The 16,996-nt window shown below is 40.3% G+C and overlaps 1 protein-coding gene across 2 annotated transcripts in view; it reads left to right on the top strand.

The window, feature by feature from the left end:
* The window catches only part of KIF25 (kinesin family member 25), a 42,296-nt gene extending 27,616 nt beyond the window's left edge, over positions 1–14,680 (top strand). For both annotated transcript variants that reach the window (XM_049831222.1, XM_049831221.1), the window contains 6 exons: positions 948–1,097; positions 2,188–2,364; positions 7,165–7,316; positions 9,606–9,803; positions 12,354–12,509; positions 13,611–14,680. In XM_049831222.1, the coding sequence (XP_049687179.1) occupies positions 948–1,097; positions 2,188–2,364; positions 7,165–7,316; positions 9,606–9,803; positions 12,354–12,509; positions 13,611–13,768 (991 nt within the window). In that variant the 3' untranslated portion in view covers positions 13,769–14,680. The remainder of the gene's footprint in view (positions 1–947; positions 1,098–2,187; positions 2,365–7,164; positions 7,317–9,605; positions 9,804–12,353; positions 12,510–13,610) is intronic.
* Positions 14,681–16,996: the final 2,316 nt, after the last annotated feature.

Raw genomic sequence — 16,996 nt, 5'->3', positions numbered from 1 at the left:
CTGCACCGTACAGTATTGGTCCTCAATACAAAGTAGTACTGTGGCTGGATACATTGGTATCTGCCCCCTTGTTTTGCTTAAGGTGTTGACTTTGATCCGACTGTGCTGGAAACACACTTTCTGGATAGGATTCATACATCTAAATTCAGATCCCTACGGCGCAGACGTCGCAACAGAGCTCACAGCTATAGACTTTTTTAAATTATTCTTTTCAGTGCAGAGAAAACAGGATTTTCAGAGTTCTGTTCATTAGATGTATTTTATATGTCTACTTCAGAAGATGATGAATTGTGTTTCATAGGTGCCTGTACCTCTGCAGTGACATTGTACATTTTCACCTTCTACGAGTCTGTATCAGAGCAGTTCCTACCACCTTTATTCCAGAGTAGTCTTTGTGTGTGTACTTATAACTGGACTAATGCGTTTGGTTAACAATTTGTACCTCTTTCTTATTATTAGGGCTGTCTTATCTTTTCCAGTGACTGAGGGTTATGACTGATGAACCTGCCTGAAAAAGACTACGAGAGCTGAAGAGGTTACTGTTCCCAGCTGTTAAGATATTAATGCTGTGGTTTGCAGCATAGCACTGTAAGAGAAATCAAACCCAGCGATGGTTTACTTTAAAATGCTGTACTGTAAACTGCAGTGGTTCAGGAGCTGATTAACAAGCAGCTCAGTAGTGCATGAACTGGAAGTTGGGCAGACAGGAGGTCTAACCTCATCAGTCGTTCCAAGCTAAGCATCCCTCTTTTGTCAGTTCCCTGCCCTTCAACTCTGCTTAAAAATCTGTTAAGGCAATGTTATGAGCAGTAATTTCTGTTAGATTTTGAGATCTCCACAAAGAAATCTGCAGGGCAGTGTGTTCCCAAATTGTTTGGGGTTTGACTTGCCACCTAACGCACACATTTGGTAATGGTAAAATAAATGAAGGCCCTTCTAATTTTCAGGTACAATGTGTGTATCATGGCTTATGGGCAGACTGGAAGTGGGAAGACATACACAATGTTGGGACCACAGTTAGAGGAGAACTTTGCATACTGCATAGAAGATGCATCAGAACTTGGAATTATTCCTCGAGCTACCCAAGAAGTCTTCAGGTAACAACTAAGTAAAGGCTCCTGTCAGTGGCTGTCATCTTAAACTTTATAGAAAGGATGAAATAACATTTGTAATGTATTTATCATTACAGATTTCAGCTTCACAATGATTAATATATAGCTTCTCTGACTGCCATTTGATGTGTGAGTTTTGATATAGATTTCTAGTCTCTCTCTCCTGCTTAAACTGATTCTCTAAGAAAATAAGTTCATGCAATCTTGATGTGTGTTATTGGTCCATCTGTCTTTCTGACTCCTAATTAATTTTTGAATATGTTTCAACCATAGTTGTGGGAGTCCAAAACATATTTAAGTTCTTACAAAGTTTGTAAAAATTGACAATTGGAATAGATGAAGAGGATCCAGATTAGAACCCAGTCCCAAAGAATGATAGTACAATTTTTAATCATGATCTGTTCTCACTTTGAGAATGCTTAGATTTTTTTTAGTTGAACGTAATGCCTGATTTGAACTGATATGCTGCTATGTTACAAAAGAAGAGCCATTACAGTTTTTTTCAACTAAGCCTATTTCTTTTGGAGAAGGATATGAGCTGAATCAAAAAGATCCAATTTTGTACCAGAATAACTGTAAATACTCTCCTGAATAGACAAGCCCTTAATTTATGAATTTTCTGAGGCTGTGGACAGATAACCTTTTAGAGGTCTAGCTGGGCAGTTTACCATCTCTGCTGCTTGTTGCTTGCACCCTGCTAGAGTTTATCATACCTTGAGCTCTGAATCCAATAACATCCAGCAGAGAAATGGTATAAAAAAAATCTCGGGGAGGGAGAGAGATTAGTGGAGGTTAGTGGAGAAAAACAATTTAAGCTGGCACAGCTCTTTGGAAAATGAAGTTTTATTTACTGCTTCACGTATAATTTAACTGTATATTCTGATTCTTCAGCTTAACATTAGCATGTGGATGAGGCAAAGCCACAACTGTGGACATTTAATAAGCACTTTTATCAGATTGTAATTAGATTACAATGAAAGAATAGCTCTTTATTTGCAGATTGTTCACTTGGGGTTTGACTTCTACATTTTTTGGCTTGCTTCTTTCTTTTTTTTTTTCTATTTTTATTCTCCAGGCTTATTTCAGAAAAGCCACCAGGAAGTTACTGGGTTGAGGTTTCTGTTGTAGAAGTGTATAATAATGAAATTTTTGATCTTCTGGCCAAAGACAGTTGTGGAAAAGTATTTGGCGTCAAACGTGATGTTGTCACAACCAGAGAAGGAAAGAGCGATGTTCCATTGCTTACATATGAGTAAGTACACTATTTGAGCCTTATCGTCTGATCATGATCTAGTGTCAGTGCAATGCATAGCTGTCACAAAATTGTACTACAGGCACCAGTTTTCACTTCTAAACAATGAGTCCTTATTATATGCAAAATTAAAAATTGGATGATTCTCACTGTTTCCATTAGCTCAGTCTATTAGGCTGCAGTTGGCTGCGAATGCCAAAATACTTTCTGAAATAAGTGTACAACTAGTTTTGGTTGTACTCCTTTGTTAAGTGCCTCCCACTCAGAATGCCTTTAGATAGATGTGTATTTTGTTGTTGCAGGATCTAGGGCATCTTGTCAGCTGTAGAAAAAGAAGGGGTAATCCAGTCACAAAGCACTTTCCCTTTAGTCTTACTAAATTATAAAATTTACAGGTTATAATAGAAATGTATGTATTTCTTGTAGATTTTTAAGCAGCTGTAGGGCATTAGCTTTCCCTACATGCACTGGAGTTAAAAAAAAAAACATCTTAGAAAAAGATTGTAAGTGATCTTTTAATATAAATACCCATCTTTCTTACACTGCTTAGTATTCTATTTTCATAACTGGAGTCATTAAAGTGGGAATTGATATGCTGATATTTGAACTTGTAGTTCTTAAGAATCCAGGTTCTTCAACTAGAAGCTAAGAAGTAGCTAAGCTTCTACTCATTTAGTTTTAAGATGCATACCTTCCCAGCATTGGTATGTGGCAAGTTTGATTCTTATTTACACATCTTGACAGTGTAGGGAGACCTAAGGTAGTTAAGGCTACAGCTGTACTTATTTTAATGCCTTCTTGTACTTCCTAAACATTGCAAAGGCTTGTTCTAGTACACATGGGAATGATTCTTGCTGTTACATATGTGTAGTATATAAAGCAAATGTGTAATACTTTCTTATTACATATAGAACACTCACCTTGGCTAATTAGATAGTAAATATCACATCTTCATAACAATTCATGCATTAACAAGAGTGAATCTGTTTCAGATGCTTCATTTTAGTAACAGGTGTGGTGTTTATACTAGTATTAAATCAACATTAACAAAACCAAATTATGACAAGCAGTACTAATGGCACCAGAGAGGTGATGCTGCCCAGTGGAATTAAGCCACTGGACAAGTCCCTTTGAGCGCCCAGCACGCGAACACAGATTGCAGAAGGAAACACTTCTGCTTGTGCACTGCAGAGGGGTCTAGCAACTTAGAAAAAAATGTTCTGTTCCTTGGGCAAATAATGTTTGTGAAAGAAACATCCTGCCCTATCAAAATGTTTAGCACAGTATTATGGTGTTTTACATTTCTGGGGAAACATGATGTTCTTCTTCACCTCTCTATAATAATGCTTGTCATGGTCTAATCTCTGCTTTTCCAGGAGGAATTAGAAGTCAGATATGCAAAGCATTCTCCCCCCTTCCCCATTAAAATAAAACACACCCTCAGTGTAAATAATTGAAGGCAGTATTTTTGCCTTGTGGGACTTAGTCACATAAGCAGACTAGTAGTTGTTTGTTTATGTGGGTTTATGCTATTGCCAGAAAGCCTTGATAAAAACACAAGAATGTACTGGAGGGTTGCACAAATGTACTTTTATTCTACCTAGTTATATGCCTTTATTGACTTGTATTTTCTAGCCATGGAACAGCTCATAGAAAAGTGAGACCCCAGACAAACTGTAAAGTGGTTTTCTTCACCATGGGGGCTATATAACTCTCCTTTCTTTCTATGAAATAATAATCACTGCAATATTCTAGGAAGGATTAACATTTGTATCTGGGGTATGCCTGCTCTTCAGTCTTGAGATGAAATATGATTTCCAGAGAGATTCTGCATCCTTGATTGCACTTTGCATGCTCCATAAGAGCATGGAATGAATTAAAAATGACGAGCTTGAAGTGATGAATCCTTTTGCCCTCTTTGTCTGTATTATGGTGACTGGTAGGTTTCTCTTGGTCTCTGTTCTTGGATTTCCCCAGCTGTGACACTACTCCAACTTTTAGTGTCTGGTTAAGGCTCTGCTGTCAAGGAAAAGAAAAATTCTTTCAGAAGAGGTTGGGAGCAGAGCCTAACCTGTGTGTGCTGAATCTTTCTTGAAGGAGCTAATCTCTTCCCTTTGATTAGAGAAGAAAGAAACCGTATGACTTAGAAAACGAAAATGGGTGCATATAGTGTGGGTATGATGGAAGTTGAATTCTTCCTGCTTCATCAGAACCTCCAAGTAATTTTTAATTATGGTATTTCAGTAACCAATGTTCTGGCCTGGTTTCATTCCTGAAAAATGCCTACTCCCCTTCCCAAGGGAGCTTTGCATAGTTAGTAGGCGACCCATCTCTTTTCCTAGGCTTTGAAGAAAGGAGAGGTGAGATGTAGGTGGACTTGTGCCATAGAGGCAGGAATGAGAAGCTGCAATAAGGTTTCATTTGTCCTTCCAGTTCATAAAATGGCTGCTGTGTTTATTTCTGTAAATTTTAATCTATGGTAGAGGAACCTGACACCTTGAACTAAGCAACTCTTAAAAACCACTTATCTCAATCAATTGATACATACTCAATTCTAATGCAAATATAATTAAGCATATGGATTATATCTCAATTACAATGCAAGCAGCAAAAAAAAGTCCAATTCATAAACAGGTTATATTAATAATTACACAGAAAGGTTAACAAGAAAAAGCAAACCCAAACAAAGTAAGGGAATCATTGAATGAGGCCACCCAGCTGCCTGAAATCTAAAGTAAACAGCTGGTGCTTTGAATAAAAACACCTCTTCATTTGTGATAATATTTCGTCTAGAATATATTGGCCTGCTGGGTCTCATTGGCTTCTCCATATATCCATTAAAGTACAGTAGTCTCTTTCCTGCTAACATGTACATCTTACTGAATCACAAAAACCTCAGTCTCTTTCTTCTTTTATGGCTTGGTTGACTTTGGAGAACATTCAGCATCAAATTTTTAACCTAACCACAACAGGGCTTCTCTTTGTAGAATCTGGTCCTGGCACGTGCAGTACATACAGCATGATAAAGTTGTAGAGATTATAGTAAAAAGTTATTACTGTCAGCCCTGCTGAGAAGCTACTGTGCCAAGCTTGCAGCACTGGGCTGGGGATGCTGTTTACCTCCAAAGTCAACTGCAGTTTCCCTGGAGGTGACCAGCACTGACAGCGTACCCCGAGGCCTGCCTTCTTCTGCAAACACTAGTTAGAAGACAGCAGCTTGTAGCACTGACCCCTTACCAGTGCACAGCAGCAGCTGGCAGAAGCCAATTGCCCATTGCTACATTCTAGGGAAGGCTGCTTACCTCTCAGGCTGTCCAGTCCTGGCTGAGCAGCTACTGGAAGGTGCAGTTCAAAACTCAGGAAGGCAAGACCTGCCTCCTCAGACTTGAGGCGATAGTCAGATCACCCAGCGCGAGGCTCTGCCTTCTCCAGCAGTATGATCCAGAGCCTCTGCTTCCCTGCTGGCGCCAGGTCAAACAACCAGGGAGACATCACCAGTGGATGCATGGAGTCAGGGATATTAGAGGGAAGGCCAGCATGTGCAGCCTGGGATTGACAGGTGAAGTCTATAGTGAGCATTTAGCTTCTGCAGCCCTGGTTACACAGGGAACTGCTTTTAGGTGGCTGCTTCTCCTAAGTTTCTATAAGCATGGTGTGGCTAAGTGTTCTTCTGTTCCTCAGATGCCCTTGCTTTATTTTCAGAGGAAATTGGTTTAGTTGGCTATAGCTCTTTTGCCTCTAAACTCTTCAAGTATGGCTCTTCTTTAGCAGAAAATAAGTTTGTGCCCAGTGTATGATTTTCACTGCAATCAGCCAAATCCAAGTCATGAAGGCCTTGTCTTTTAGCACATGCTTGCTTTTGCTGACTGCAGTGATGTGGAAGCGAGCCTGTAGCCTGTCAGGAGAGTTATTAATGCTCCTGGTGTTACAGAGCATTCAGTAACCAGGCAGTGATATGCAGTCATAATAACTTATGCCCCCATCTAGAAACTAATGTTTAGGTGATGTAACTTAAGTGATTATTGAAGAAGGCAATGCAGTGAAAGGAAAGGGTAGGCAATCTTACCTCATTTGTTTTAAACATTGCATACCTGATGGAAATCATAGTGGGTTTTTTCTTTACCTAATCAGTTTATTTCACTTTGTGTTAGGTTTTTTTCCCTTCGATTGGTCATATCTGCAATATTTCCTTTAACTGGAAAAGAAAACAGATAGTACGAGATAAAATGGTCTATAGAAACTTAAGCCTGTCTATTCTGACACTGTGCTGGAGTCCCTGCTCACTGAACAGTGGAATTGAACTTTTTTCCAAGGATTTTGGATTTAATTCCAAATGTGAAAGATGATTTCCAAAGGCCCAATGAAATTTCTTTTTTTTTTTTTTTTTTTCCCTAATTGTGTACCTCCCAAAGAACAGGAGCTACATTAGCGTAAACTGGACAACTCCACTTCTGTAAGACCAGAGATTCCAGGAATGTCTAAATCTGTGTATTTTCTTCCAAAGTGTGGAGATGTAGAAATTTCAGTTACTTGTAGAGCTGAGCTACAGTACCTATAGACCTGCAAAGGCTGGCAGGTCACTTCTTCAGCACTTTTAGTCTTGAATCTTCATCTTGGACTATATCCCATCTGAAAAAGCCTATATACAGTTGTTTGTGCAGCTTAAAACTGAGATTAGTATAAGGAGTTAGAAGAGTGGGGAAGTAAAAATGCTCAGATTCACATCTAAGTTGTTCAGCTTTCTCATGTGCTTTTTACTGTGAGTCAGTTCAATCTTCTGCTTGTTTCTTTACTTCCCAGGACTGTTGAAAATGCATCTGAATTTTTGCATCTAGTCAACAAAGGCCTACAGCTGAGAGTCAGGCACCCAACACTGGTGCACGCTCACTCCTCTCGTTCTCATCTGGTAGTTACATTGACCATAACCACAATTGTCTCTGGAGATAACTCTGGTAAGTAGGATGTTACTAAAATACATCTAGAGCCAGTTATTTTTTGAAAAACAGTCTGTGGACTGATTTTCGTATTTTTTTTTCTCCTTTTTCCAATGTTTAATACAATCCCTCAGTTCTCTCCCATTGTTTTACTTCTGCATACTTTCTTAAATAACAGACCAGTTTGATGTTTGAATGCTACTGAAACTTTCATTTTCATAAAAACTTTTCACTTTTCTTTACCTATCTTGCCTTACAGAGTTCTTGAAGTTTTACAGTATGAAACAACTAATGAAATTTTATCAATAAGTCATAAGATAAGGTATAAAATAGATAAGACATCAATAAGATAGGTACTCAAATACACTCAACATCCATTACATTTAGAGTCCATTGAACTGTTAATAATAGGCCACTGCAGGAACAGACAACATAGTTGTCTTATTTACTCTGGCAAAACCTGTAATTCTACTTTTCATTACCACACCAAGACTTACCAGTTTATTGCTTTAGGAATAACTGGCTTTTGGGGGTTAACTTTGTTTTCTTTTGCTCATGTTGTAATTAGGCTCTCTGCTTCCAGTGCTGTGGTCTATCTCCTTCATACCCTGCAACAACAACATGGTCTTAGAAAGTGAAAAATATTTAACATTTTTTTCCCCTTAGATTGCTATCAGAAATTAAACCGACAATATTAGCAAAACAGAACAAACAGTGCCCTCGCTTAACTATGGGCCTTGCCAAAAGACACCGTTACTTCACAAGTTGCAGCTCCAGCATTCCAGATGTTAGCTCTAGCCAGTTCCAGGTTCTTGTCAATCAGACAAATGTTACTTTTCAAAATGCAGTGTTTGCACCATTAGTGCACCAGCCATCTTGTCTAGTTCAGACTTTCCTTTGCCACTTCTAATTGCAGTCACCCTACTATGCCATGTTGTCTGGCAGCAAAACTCCAAAGAAATTTCAATTTTATGTTGAATGCAGACTCATAGCGTATGGATGAAGATGTGCGTATGGGGGGGTAGAGCAGCACTGCAAATGGAACCTCGCTGTAGCAGTGTGACAGTGCATTCTGTCTTGTTTAAAAGGAGAAATTCCTGATTTAAAAGCTAGGTGCAATATCTCAGCACTGGAGGTCTAAGTCACTAAATAAAAAGTTATAAAGTCTATGATGAGTTCTGCACCTAGAGCCAGGGTTGACAAGCCAACACTTTTTCAGGTTTGGTTAAGGTCTTTTAGCATTTTGTTTCAGTATTGTTTGAGGAAAGCAGTTACTTAATTTCCTTGCCTCAAACTGAAGAGGAGTGAGAACGCTTATTTTTACATTGTATAGCCTGAAGCCATTTATTCTGTGTAAACCAACACAGCTGCTCTGTCTACACTGTGAACAGCTAGCTTGTGTTTTAGCAACAGCCTGGCTGGAGAGGTCCGGAGCTCTGCAACCCATTTCAGTCTGTTCCTTCCTGAAGTTTTGTAGTTGGGAACTTTGTACTATTGCAACTAGACTCTTTTAAGTCCCCAAGAGAGTCTGTTGTCTCTATTACCTGTGGCAGAGTATGTGCCTTTTATTCTTTTCTGTCTTTCAGAGAGAGATGGATGAAAACCAAAACACTGAAGAAAAAAAGCAAAACTGCTTTGGGAAAGCCCCTTTGTATATACTCCTGCTAAGCTAATGTCAAAGCAGCTTTCCCAAAAAATCTGTCTTCCTCTTCCTTCCCAGCAGAGAGTGAAAGCCAGATGCTGCTGCTGAGGAAGAGGAAGGATATGAAGCAGTCTAGTGCAGCTACAGAACTACCAGGAGTAGTAAGTAACCAGCCTGAACAAGTGGGAATAATGCTGTTGAGGCTAATAGCTCATCACGTGGAGATGCTGCAGTGGGGTATGAGAGCTGAAGGAAGTCTAGAAGGAACAGCAGCAATGGACAAAACAGAGAAGGCACAATGAACTTTTTTTTTTTTGCTAGAGGACCAGCAGGTGATGTTTCAAATACATAGAAACAGACTTCAGGGCTTACTGCTCCCAAACATCCAAAATCTCACTTTGGTTTGAATCAATCTAAAACTTGGAAAAAAGCTTCTCTAAAGTCCTTACTGGGCTCCTGTTTCTTGTTTTCCACACAGAAGTGTGAACAACACCTTAAATGAGATAGAAAAAGTCATTCAGCCTGCCCATGCCATTGGTTCTGACTTGTATATTGCTTCTGTTAGAATAGCCTAAACCAGCAGACATTGTACTTCCCCTATTGATGCCTCTCTCAATTTCCATGGCAGTAATAAGCTCTCTTTGTTTGTTTTTGCCATTAACCAGGTACTTCATGGGAAGATGAACAAACCAGTCAGAGGCTAAATAAAGAGGTTTCCTGCACCTTTCCACAAAAAATGAGAGAGAATAAATCCACCTCCTCTTCTAGAGCCTCTTCACCAGCACAAATTGAAGCAAGTGAGAAAATGAAGCAAGTCAAAACTAGATTGCAGCTGGTGGACCTGGCTGGTAGCGAGTGTGTCGGTAGGCAAACATGTCTGCTATGGGCATGGATCCTCCCACGTCTAGGTTACAATAGTTGCCTTTACCCCTTTATGTAGGATACATGCTGCATTGCTTTCACACCAGGGTGGTTTAAACCCACAGATCCTGGCACAAACAAAATTTGGGGGGGCTGATTGTTCCAGTTTTGCACTGGTACAGTTTAACTGAAAATCTGACTGCATAAGCTTGAAATAAGCCCAGGGCAGTTACCTATATCATAGGTATATTATTTGTTCAGACTGGTTTTATTAGACCTGTTTTTCTACTCTGAAAATTAGCATGTCTTTGTAGAGAAATGTTTAAAGTGCATAAATTATGTAAATGTTACAGATAACTGTAATAATTGATATCACCATGTGTGGGTTTTTCTGCCTTATTGTGTAAAAAGTTTTGGAGGAAGTTAGTGTTGAAAAGATAATATTGTTTTCATTGTTTCTTCAAAGCATTTTCCTCTTCCTGCCTCCTCTATGCACACAATAATTTCAAAAACTCGATTATTTCCTAAAGGACAAGCTTTCTTACCAAGAAAAGCCATGCAGCCAAATGTACCATTCCAGAAATAATGTTTTGAAAACTGAACCAGTATTATGAAAGAGTCTTTTACTTTACTGCCAAGAATTCTTGGTGTTGCTCACTGTGAAACTTTTGTTCTACAGAAAAACCTAATATAATGCATTATTTTTTTCATTTGCTCTGAGTTCTGGAAACTGTTTGGTAAACATGTAATTGAGCAACAGTGTGTGTGTTGGTTCTCTCAGTTCAACCAGGACAAACATTTACTTGGTTTGGGGCTCAGTGGGCCAGATCCTCTAGTGAAGCCAGAAGAGCTGTGCTCACTTACATCAGTGTTAGATGTGTCCCAGCACACGCAGCAGCCTAACCTCTGCCATCAGCTGCTCTGATAAAAATGAGGGCAGCTTTTCACTCATAATTGTTTTAAAACATGGACACATGGAAGTGAGGAGCAGTACAGCAGGCTTCTTGCACACTTCAACACCCTGCCTGGTTAGCTCTGCAGCCATCCTGGATCTTACAGCATTTACAAGCTAAGTGGTCCCTTTTTAGCAAACTAGGTTTCAGTTTGAAAGCTCAGCTAAATGCTTTGGGGAAGTTCATCTAACCAAATGTAGGTAATCAGCAGTTTAAACATGTACCTCCTCACCTATATGCAGTTTTCTGCTTTAGGGTGATGATATCCCTTGTCTCAGGAGTCCACCCTTTACTTGCTATAAAAGAAGCCTGGGGGTGGCTGTATACACAATGACCCCAGTAAAGTTAGCCTGAGATACATCCTGTCTCAGATTATTGACACCCTGTGGCAGGGTTTTCCAAACTGTTTTGCTCCATGCTTCTCTGCCAAGAGACTCTACCACTCCAGGCCCATAGTCTCATTTCTCCTGCCCTCACTGTCCAGACTTCCGGGTTTTTTGCTATTACTGTGCCTTTTCACGTTGGCCTCTTGAACACCTTTCTTGTTCTCCCAGTTTGGAAAATGCTGTCCTAAAGGGAAAACAAGATCCCTCACCTCTCTGTACCTCTCTAGAGGTGGGACAGCAAGCAGTTGAGGAAACTGTTGGCCCCACCTGATCATCCTGCTACCATTAGCTCTGCCCAGCGTGGATTATGTTCTCTGGGTAATGAAAAGTGATGGCAGATGCATCTGTACCTCATCCCCTATCCTGAAGAAAGGTTGAATTTGAATAATGTGATGCTAATAGGAAGTTTCTCTTCCCCAAATAGCAGAGGTAAGGACAGGAGTAATTAATTACTCTTAACTGCACACTCATCCAAACTGATCAGAGTTGAGCTTGCAGCAGCTCTTTAAATTGGTGCAATGTTATGTGTAGACCAAACCTTTCCAGTGTTGCTCACAGGCAGCATAGCTACATACCACTGTGCTGGGTGGATGGTAGAAGGGCATCATTTTCCTTTATCAACGCCCTTAGAGCATACCATACCACAAAACAGCACCTTACAGACTTGCGTAAACATAAATCCCTCACACTTATGACTGCTGTAGGGTTTTAATTCTGCAGCTTATGCCATCAGTGTCACTCCTCTTTTTCCTAAGGGATACAGACAGAGCAGTTAACTATTATAAAATATGGTAGAACACAACAGGCTTACCTCTGGGGATGCTGTGGACTGGTGTTTTCAAAAGCAGTGTTGTCTTGTCCAATCATATGGTGTTCCTGCTTTCTCAGTTCCCTGTTCTTAATACATATGGAGCCAAGATTGTACAGCTGAAGAGATCAACTTTAACATGAGATGCTTCAGACCATCTGCAGGCACTGAACCTTCTTTAACCTTCCTTCAAAGGAGCAGAAGTACTGAAAAATGTATTGGCAATCCAGAGGGAAAAACCACTGCATCTTGCTTTTGGCATGGGTGGACTGGAAGTCATGGCTCAGAATTCGTGTTTAAAAATGTTGCATCAAAAGTAGATGATACAGCAACAGAATTTTTCACATATTACAGTTGAAGCAGCTTTGCTTAGTCTTACCACTGCCTTTTTCTTCACTGTGCTAGGTATGTCTGGAGTGACAGGTGCAGCACTGCGAGAGACATCATTTATTAACCGCAGCTTGTCTGCCCTAGCAGACGTTCTTGGAGCAATAGCAGAACAGCGATCTCATGTACCGTATCGAAACAGCAAACTTACGCATCTCCTTCAGGACTCCGTAGGTAAGAGATTATTCTGACTTCTGTTTAACAGTATAGATTTCTTTTCCCAATCTTTTCCCTCCTTTGTTGTGTAAAACTAGAGGATGATCTTGAATTCCTCCCTTGTACGTGGGCCTCTATTGAAAGACTCTGGCTTTGGAGCAGCATGAGTACACAGTGACAGTTCTGACCTCATCCTGAATTTGGCTAAACCTTGCTGTTTCCAAGGTTCAGTTTAGGAATACACTTGTAAAAATCACATAATCTCTAACAGGATTGTGTAAATGGTAATAACTGCATTTCATTGGTGTTTTCTGTCAGGTACAGTTTACAAGTTAAGATTAAATCTTTATTACTACAGGGTAGTCACATATGTGCACATTCCTTAACATTGCACCTTATAACAGTAAGACAAAGGAGGGAGACAGAAGATATGCATGGTACTGTGCTACAACTTCTTTTTGTATTTCGGTTACCTTCTCTTCTCTAGCTCCTCCTCTATGCAGAAAGAGTTTTAAAGCAAGTGTAATTCCTGCAATAATCTCAGATGTGTGTCCATCCATATAGTACATTAGTCCATTTTTCTTCAGCCAGAAAGCATCACCCCTTATGCTTTTAGTCTCCAGCCCAAGGCATTGACAGCAACTAACGTAACAGTTCTTGAGAGCTTCTGAAAGACTATTAATTTTTGCTTGAATCTTGAATTTCACTTAGTGCTGGGGTCCCCACTGTGAAAATAGAAAGCCAAAGAAAGAAGTGAGTTTAGGAGCTATGTTGTATGGGCACCTAGCCTGGAAATTTACAAACATTTGACAAAACTTAATGAAGTGCCCAGTCCCATAACATATGTGCTGACTAACTGATGAAACCATAAGGGGGAAAAAAATCTACATTACAAATTGTGAGACATTTATTCTACGGGGCAAATACCATATTGTTAGATATAGACTTCCCTTGGAAGTCTCCCCTGTTTTCAACAGCGCTCTTCACGGGCAGTATTCTGCTTCATAAAAGCAATGGTAACCTGTGCTTGTTGTTGTGTAGATCAATACATTACCGGTGTATAATTTCCTGAAAATAATGAGGTAAATAAGTTATGTTTTGTCTTTTTCCTGCTTTTAGGAGGTGATGCTAAACTGTTGGTGATGCTGTGCATCTCTCCTGACCAGAAGTACTTAACAGAATCAATGCAGTCTCTGGGATTTGGAACTCGTGCTCGGCAAGTTCAGAGAGGACAAGTCAAGAAAAAAAGTTTCCCAGTGCCGAGTAAAGCAAAATAAAACCTAAGACTCCTGTGGATTAAAGCATTATTAATGAGTTCCTCAGACTGAAATGTATATTGTTGTCCTAAAGCCATTCTTTTAGATATCAACTGCCAGATAAAATAAACAATCTTCAACATGGCATTAGTAAGCCATAAACCTACTGATAATGTTCTTGCTCCAAAGATAATAGCAAGTATCGACAACAGTTACCATAGAATGGTGGAATAGCATAGAACTAAATCAGGCTTTTTTAAGGAAAGCTACTTCAAGACATGGTTTTGGTGATGTGTTTCCTTGGGGCAAGTAGAACCAAGTCAATGGAGCCCTGATTTAGGATGGCTCACTTTAGAAAGGCCAACGGTGCTTTCTGCCTTCTCAGGAGAAGACAGGAGTCTAAATACCATTCCAGTGCTTCAAAGCAGCAAGTGAAATGCCTCCTCCCAGCTTAGATTAAAATGAGACACGTCATCTTGTCTTGCTCTTCTGTCCAGCACAGATGGGGTCATTCCTGAAGGACTATCAACAGGTTGGAGTGTAAAGGAACTCATCAGCTGCACTCCATGGAGTTCTGTTCTCTGGTTTTAGGTAGGAAGTAACAGCACTAGTGAGATGGAGAAAGAGGAGTACGGCTATTCTGTTATCCCTCTGGAATGTGGTTTAGGAAGCAAATGAGGGATTATACAACTTTTTGAAAAGACACTCACATTAAATCCCAACTCTGCTGAGTTCACTAAGATTATAGCTTTGCCTATTTGGGGGGCTTTTTTTGCTCCATGAGCACTGAAAGGCCCTGAACTAGAGATCCTAATGGGACCTAACTTGTACAACTGTTTTAGTAGTAGCCTGGCCTGTTGTTTCACTTGCTTTTCTGAAGCAAGTTAACCACATCCCAGCCTTGACAATGCACCTGCACATTAGAAAAGGATAACGGCACATTTCCCATCCATTGCCTGAATAAAACACCAAAACCCCAGTGTGTGATATGATGCTTATGATCTTTGAGAGGCTTTCACCCTCTTACACAGACATTGAGGCAACATGATGCAGGGTTTATGAATGAAGTTACAGTGGGAGAAGTTTCAAGGAAATTTAAGCAATGTTAGATACAAGAAGCAGTTCTGAGATGAGTAGTTGGGTTCAAATAACATCATCTGAGGTGTTCAATGCACTACATTATTGCTCATCAGTGGCCTGAGGATCCAGTCTGCATTTTTACCTCCAGCAATCACTCTGCCTCTAGACTAGGAGAGAGGTCAGTGGTAGGTCACTGTAAGAAGGCTGGAATTGTGGTGGCCTGCCCATAAGGCTGGAGTTTATAGTACTCCAAGTCACTTAACCTTCACAAGCATAAATATTTATCCAGAGATTATATAGCATACTATTAATGGAATGTCACCCTTGAATATATAACAGCTGCTGTGTTGCACGCAGTGCTCTGGTGCTCAGAACATTAGTGTTGCCATTGGAGAGCTGTGATGCTACTTCTTTTCCTAAATAATGTCACAAGGGTAAAAATGCCTTACCTTTACCCGATTCCAGCAGTAACAGACAGGTAGAAAAAGAATCTGGAGACAGGAGCTTATGAAGCTGAATGGTCACTAAAGCAATCTCGAGCGTGAAGGTGTCACAGCAAGGGATGTTAGCCTGGTAAATGAAACACAGGAGCAGACAGCTGCAAGCTCACCTTAGTCTCCCGACAGCTAGGCTACTGAAGCAGGCTGTGGATTACAGCTAGAAGAGAGGTTAAGTGTCAAGGGAGGGCTAGCTGATTCCACCAGCATCTTTAAAAATAAATAAAATAAATAAAAATATTAAAAATACTTACAGTATTTAGTTTAAATATTTTTAAGGATTTGGCATTTCCTAAGTTTTATGCAGAAATATAACTTGTCATGAACTGCGCTTTATTTTCTGGAGCTGCTCTTCAAAACTTGATCTTTGTTTACAATCTGTGTGGTAGGGGAAAAGCAGCAATACTTAATGTTAAAGCTGAGAAATGCACCCCTCATACATCAGCAAATACCAAAAGTTTAAGTTTCTACATTAACATCAACTCTGCCAAATTGTGCATAGGCAGCATTCCCTATTCCCGTTTTCCTTGCCAGCATAGCGTATCACTCACTGTTTGACCTGCACAATGAAGTGTATAGGGTATGCAGGGCAGCGAAGTTAACATTTTGATCTAAGAACTTTCCGGTTTAGAACTTCCTGGGTTATAGAGACACAATTGCTCAATCCCAATGTCAGATGTGATGCACTGAAAGAAAGAAGGGTAAGGGTTGTAAGGGTGAAACGGCTTTCCTCTGGCATCTAAGCTGAATTGTCTTCTGCCCAAAGATTCACTCAGACCTGCTAAAGGAGAGGCAAGGATCTTCAGATGCATAACTGATGTCCTGAGCAAGGAAAACAGCATGTGCAAGGCTTTATACTTCTCTGCTGTAACTTTTTTTAGTTTTCAGATCTTTTGTGCTTTCAAATAACAGATATGTTAGAAAAGCAGGTGTGACAGATATTCACAGAGCTGACTTTAAGGTTTCATTTGTTGACTAAAGCCTACCCCAATAAACCAGTCCTCATCATCTTGGCACTGTACAGCTGAAAAACACATACCAACACTTGGAGAAAGAAAGTGATATTTGAAAGTGTTCTAAAAAAACTGAGACAGGAGGTGATAAGCACCAGGAAAATGGTGGTTGTTTTTAAGTGCCCAGGTAGTCTATTTGCTAATACAGCTTTGCTCTCTAGGAGGGCAGAAGCACAAGCAAATAAGAGTAAAAACTATATAAATCAGGAGAAAAAAAAAAAAATCAGTGAAGCCCATGAGTGCATAACACAGAGCTCAGCTGGTCTCTTGGTGCATTGAAGCAAGAGCACTCTCAACCCTGCCCTACCTCCTGCCTGCCCAGCCAGGTCACTGGGTTGCTGTTTCGGAAGGAACGCCACTCAGTATAGCAGATCCTCTCTCCTATCTACTATCAGCATGCCTTGGTGCCAGTCAAGATCTTAACTTTCACCGCTGGGCTCTCATTCTCCTCCACTGGGCCCCCACTTTCTCCTGTGACAGTTCAGCCAGTGCTCAGCTATGTCTTGCCTTCCACCGACCCCTGGCTAGCTGTACGAAAGAGACATTCCTCCACACAGCGATGCAAGGCACCACAAACCCCGGCTACCTGTTGGACTGGCCTTCAGATGCCCCTCTCAGATTTATTCTGCCTTCTTCCTTGCCCTGCAGATGAGCTGAGC

Source organism: Accipiter gentilis, chromosome 28 (genome assembly GCF_929443795.1).
Source record: "Accipiter gentilis chromosome 28, bAccGen1.1, whole genome shotgun sequence".
NCBI lineage: Eukaryota > Metazoa > Chordata > Aves > Accipitriformes > Accipitridae > Astur > Astur gentilis.
The sequence above is the reverse complement of the archived record's forward strand: the minus strand, read 5'-3'. Positions and strand labels throughout refer to the sequence as shown.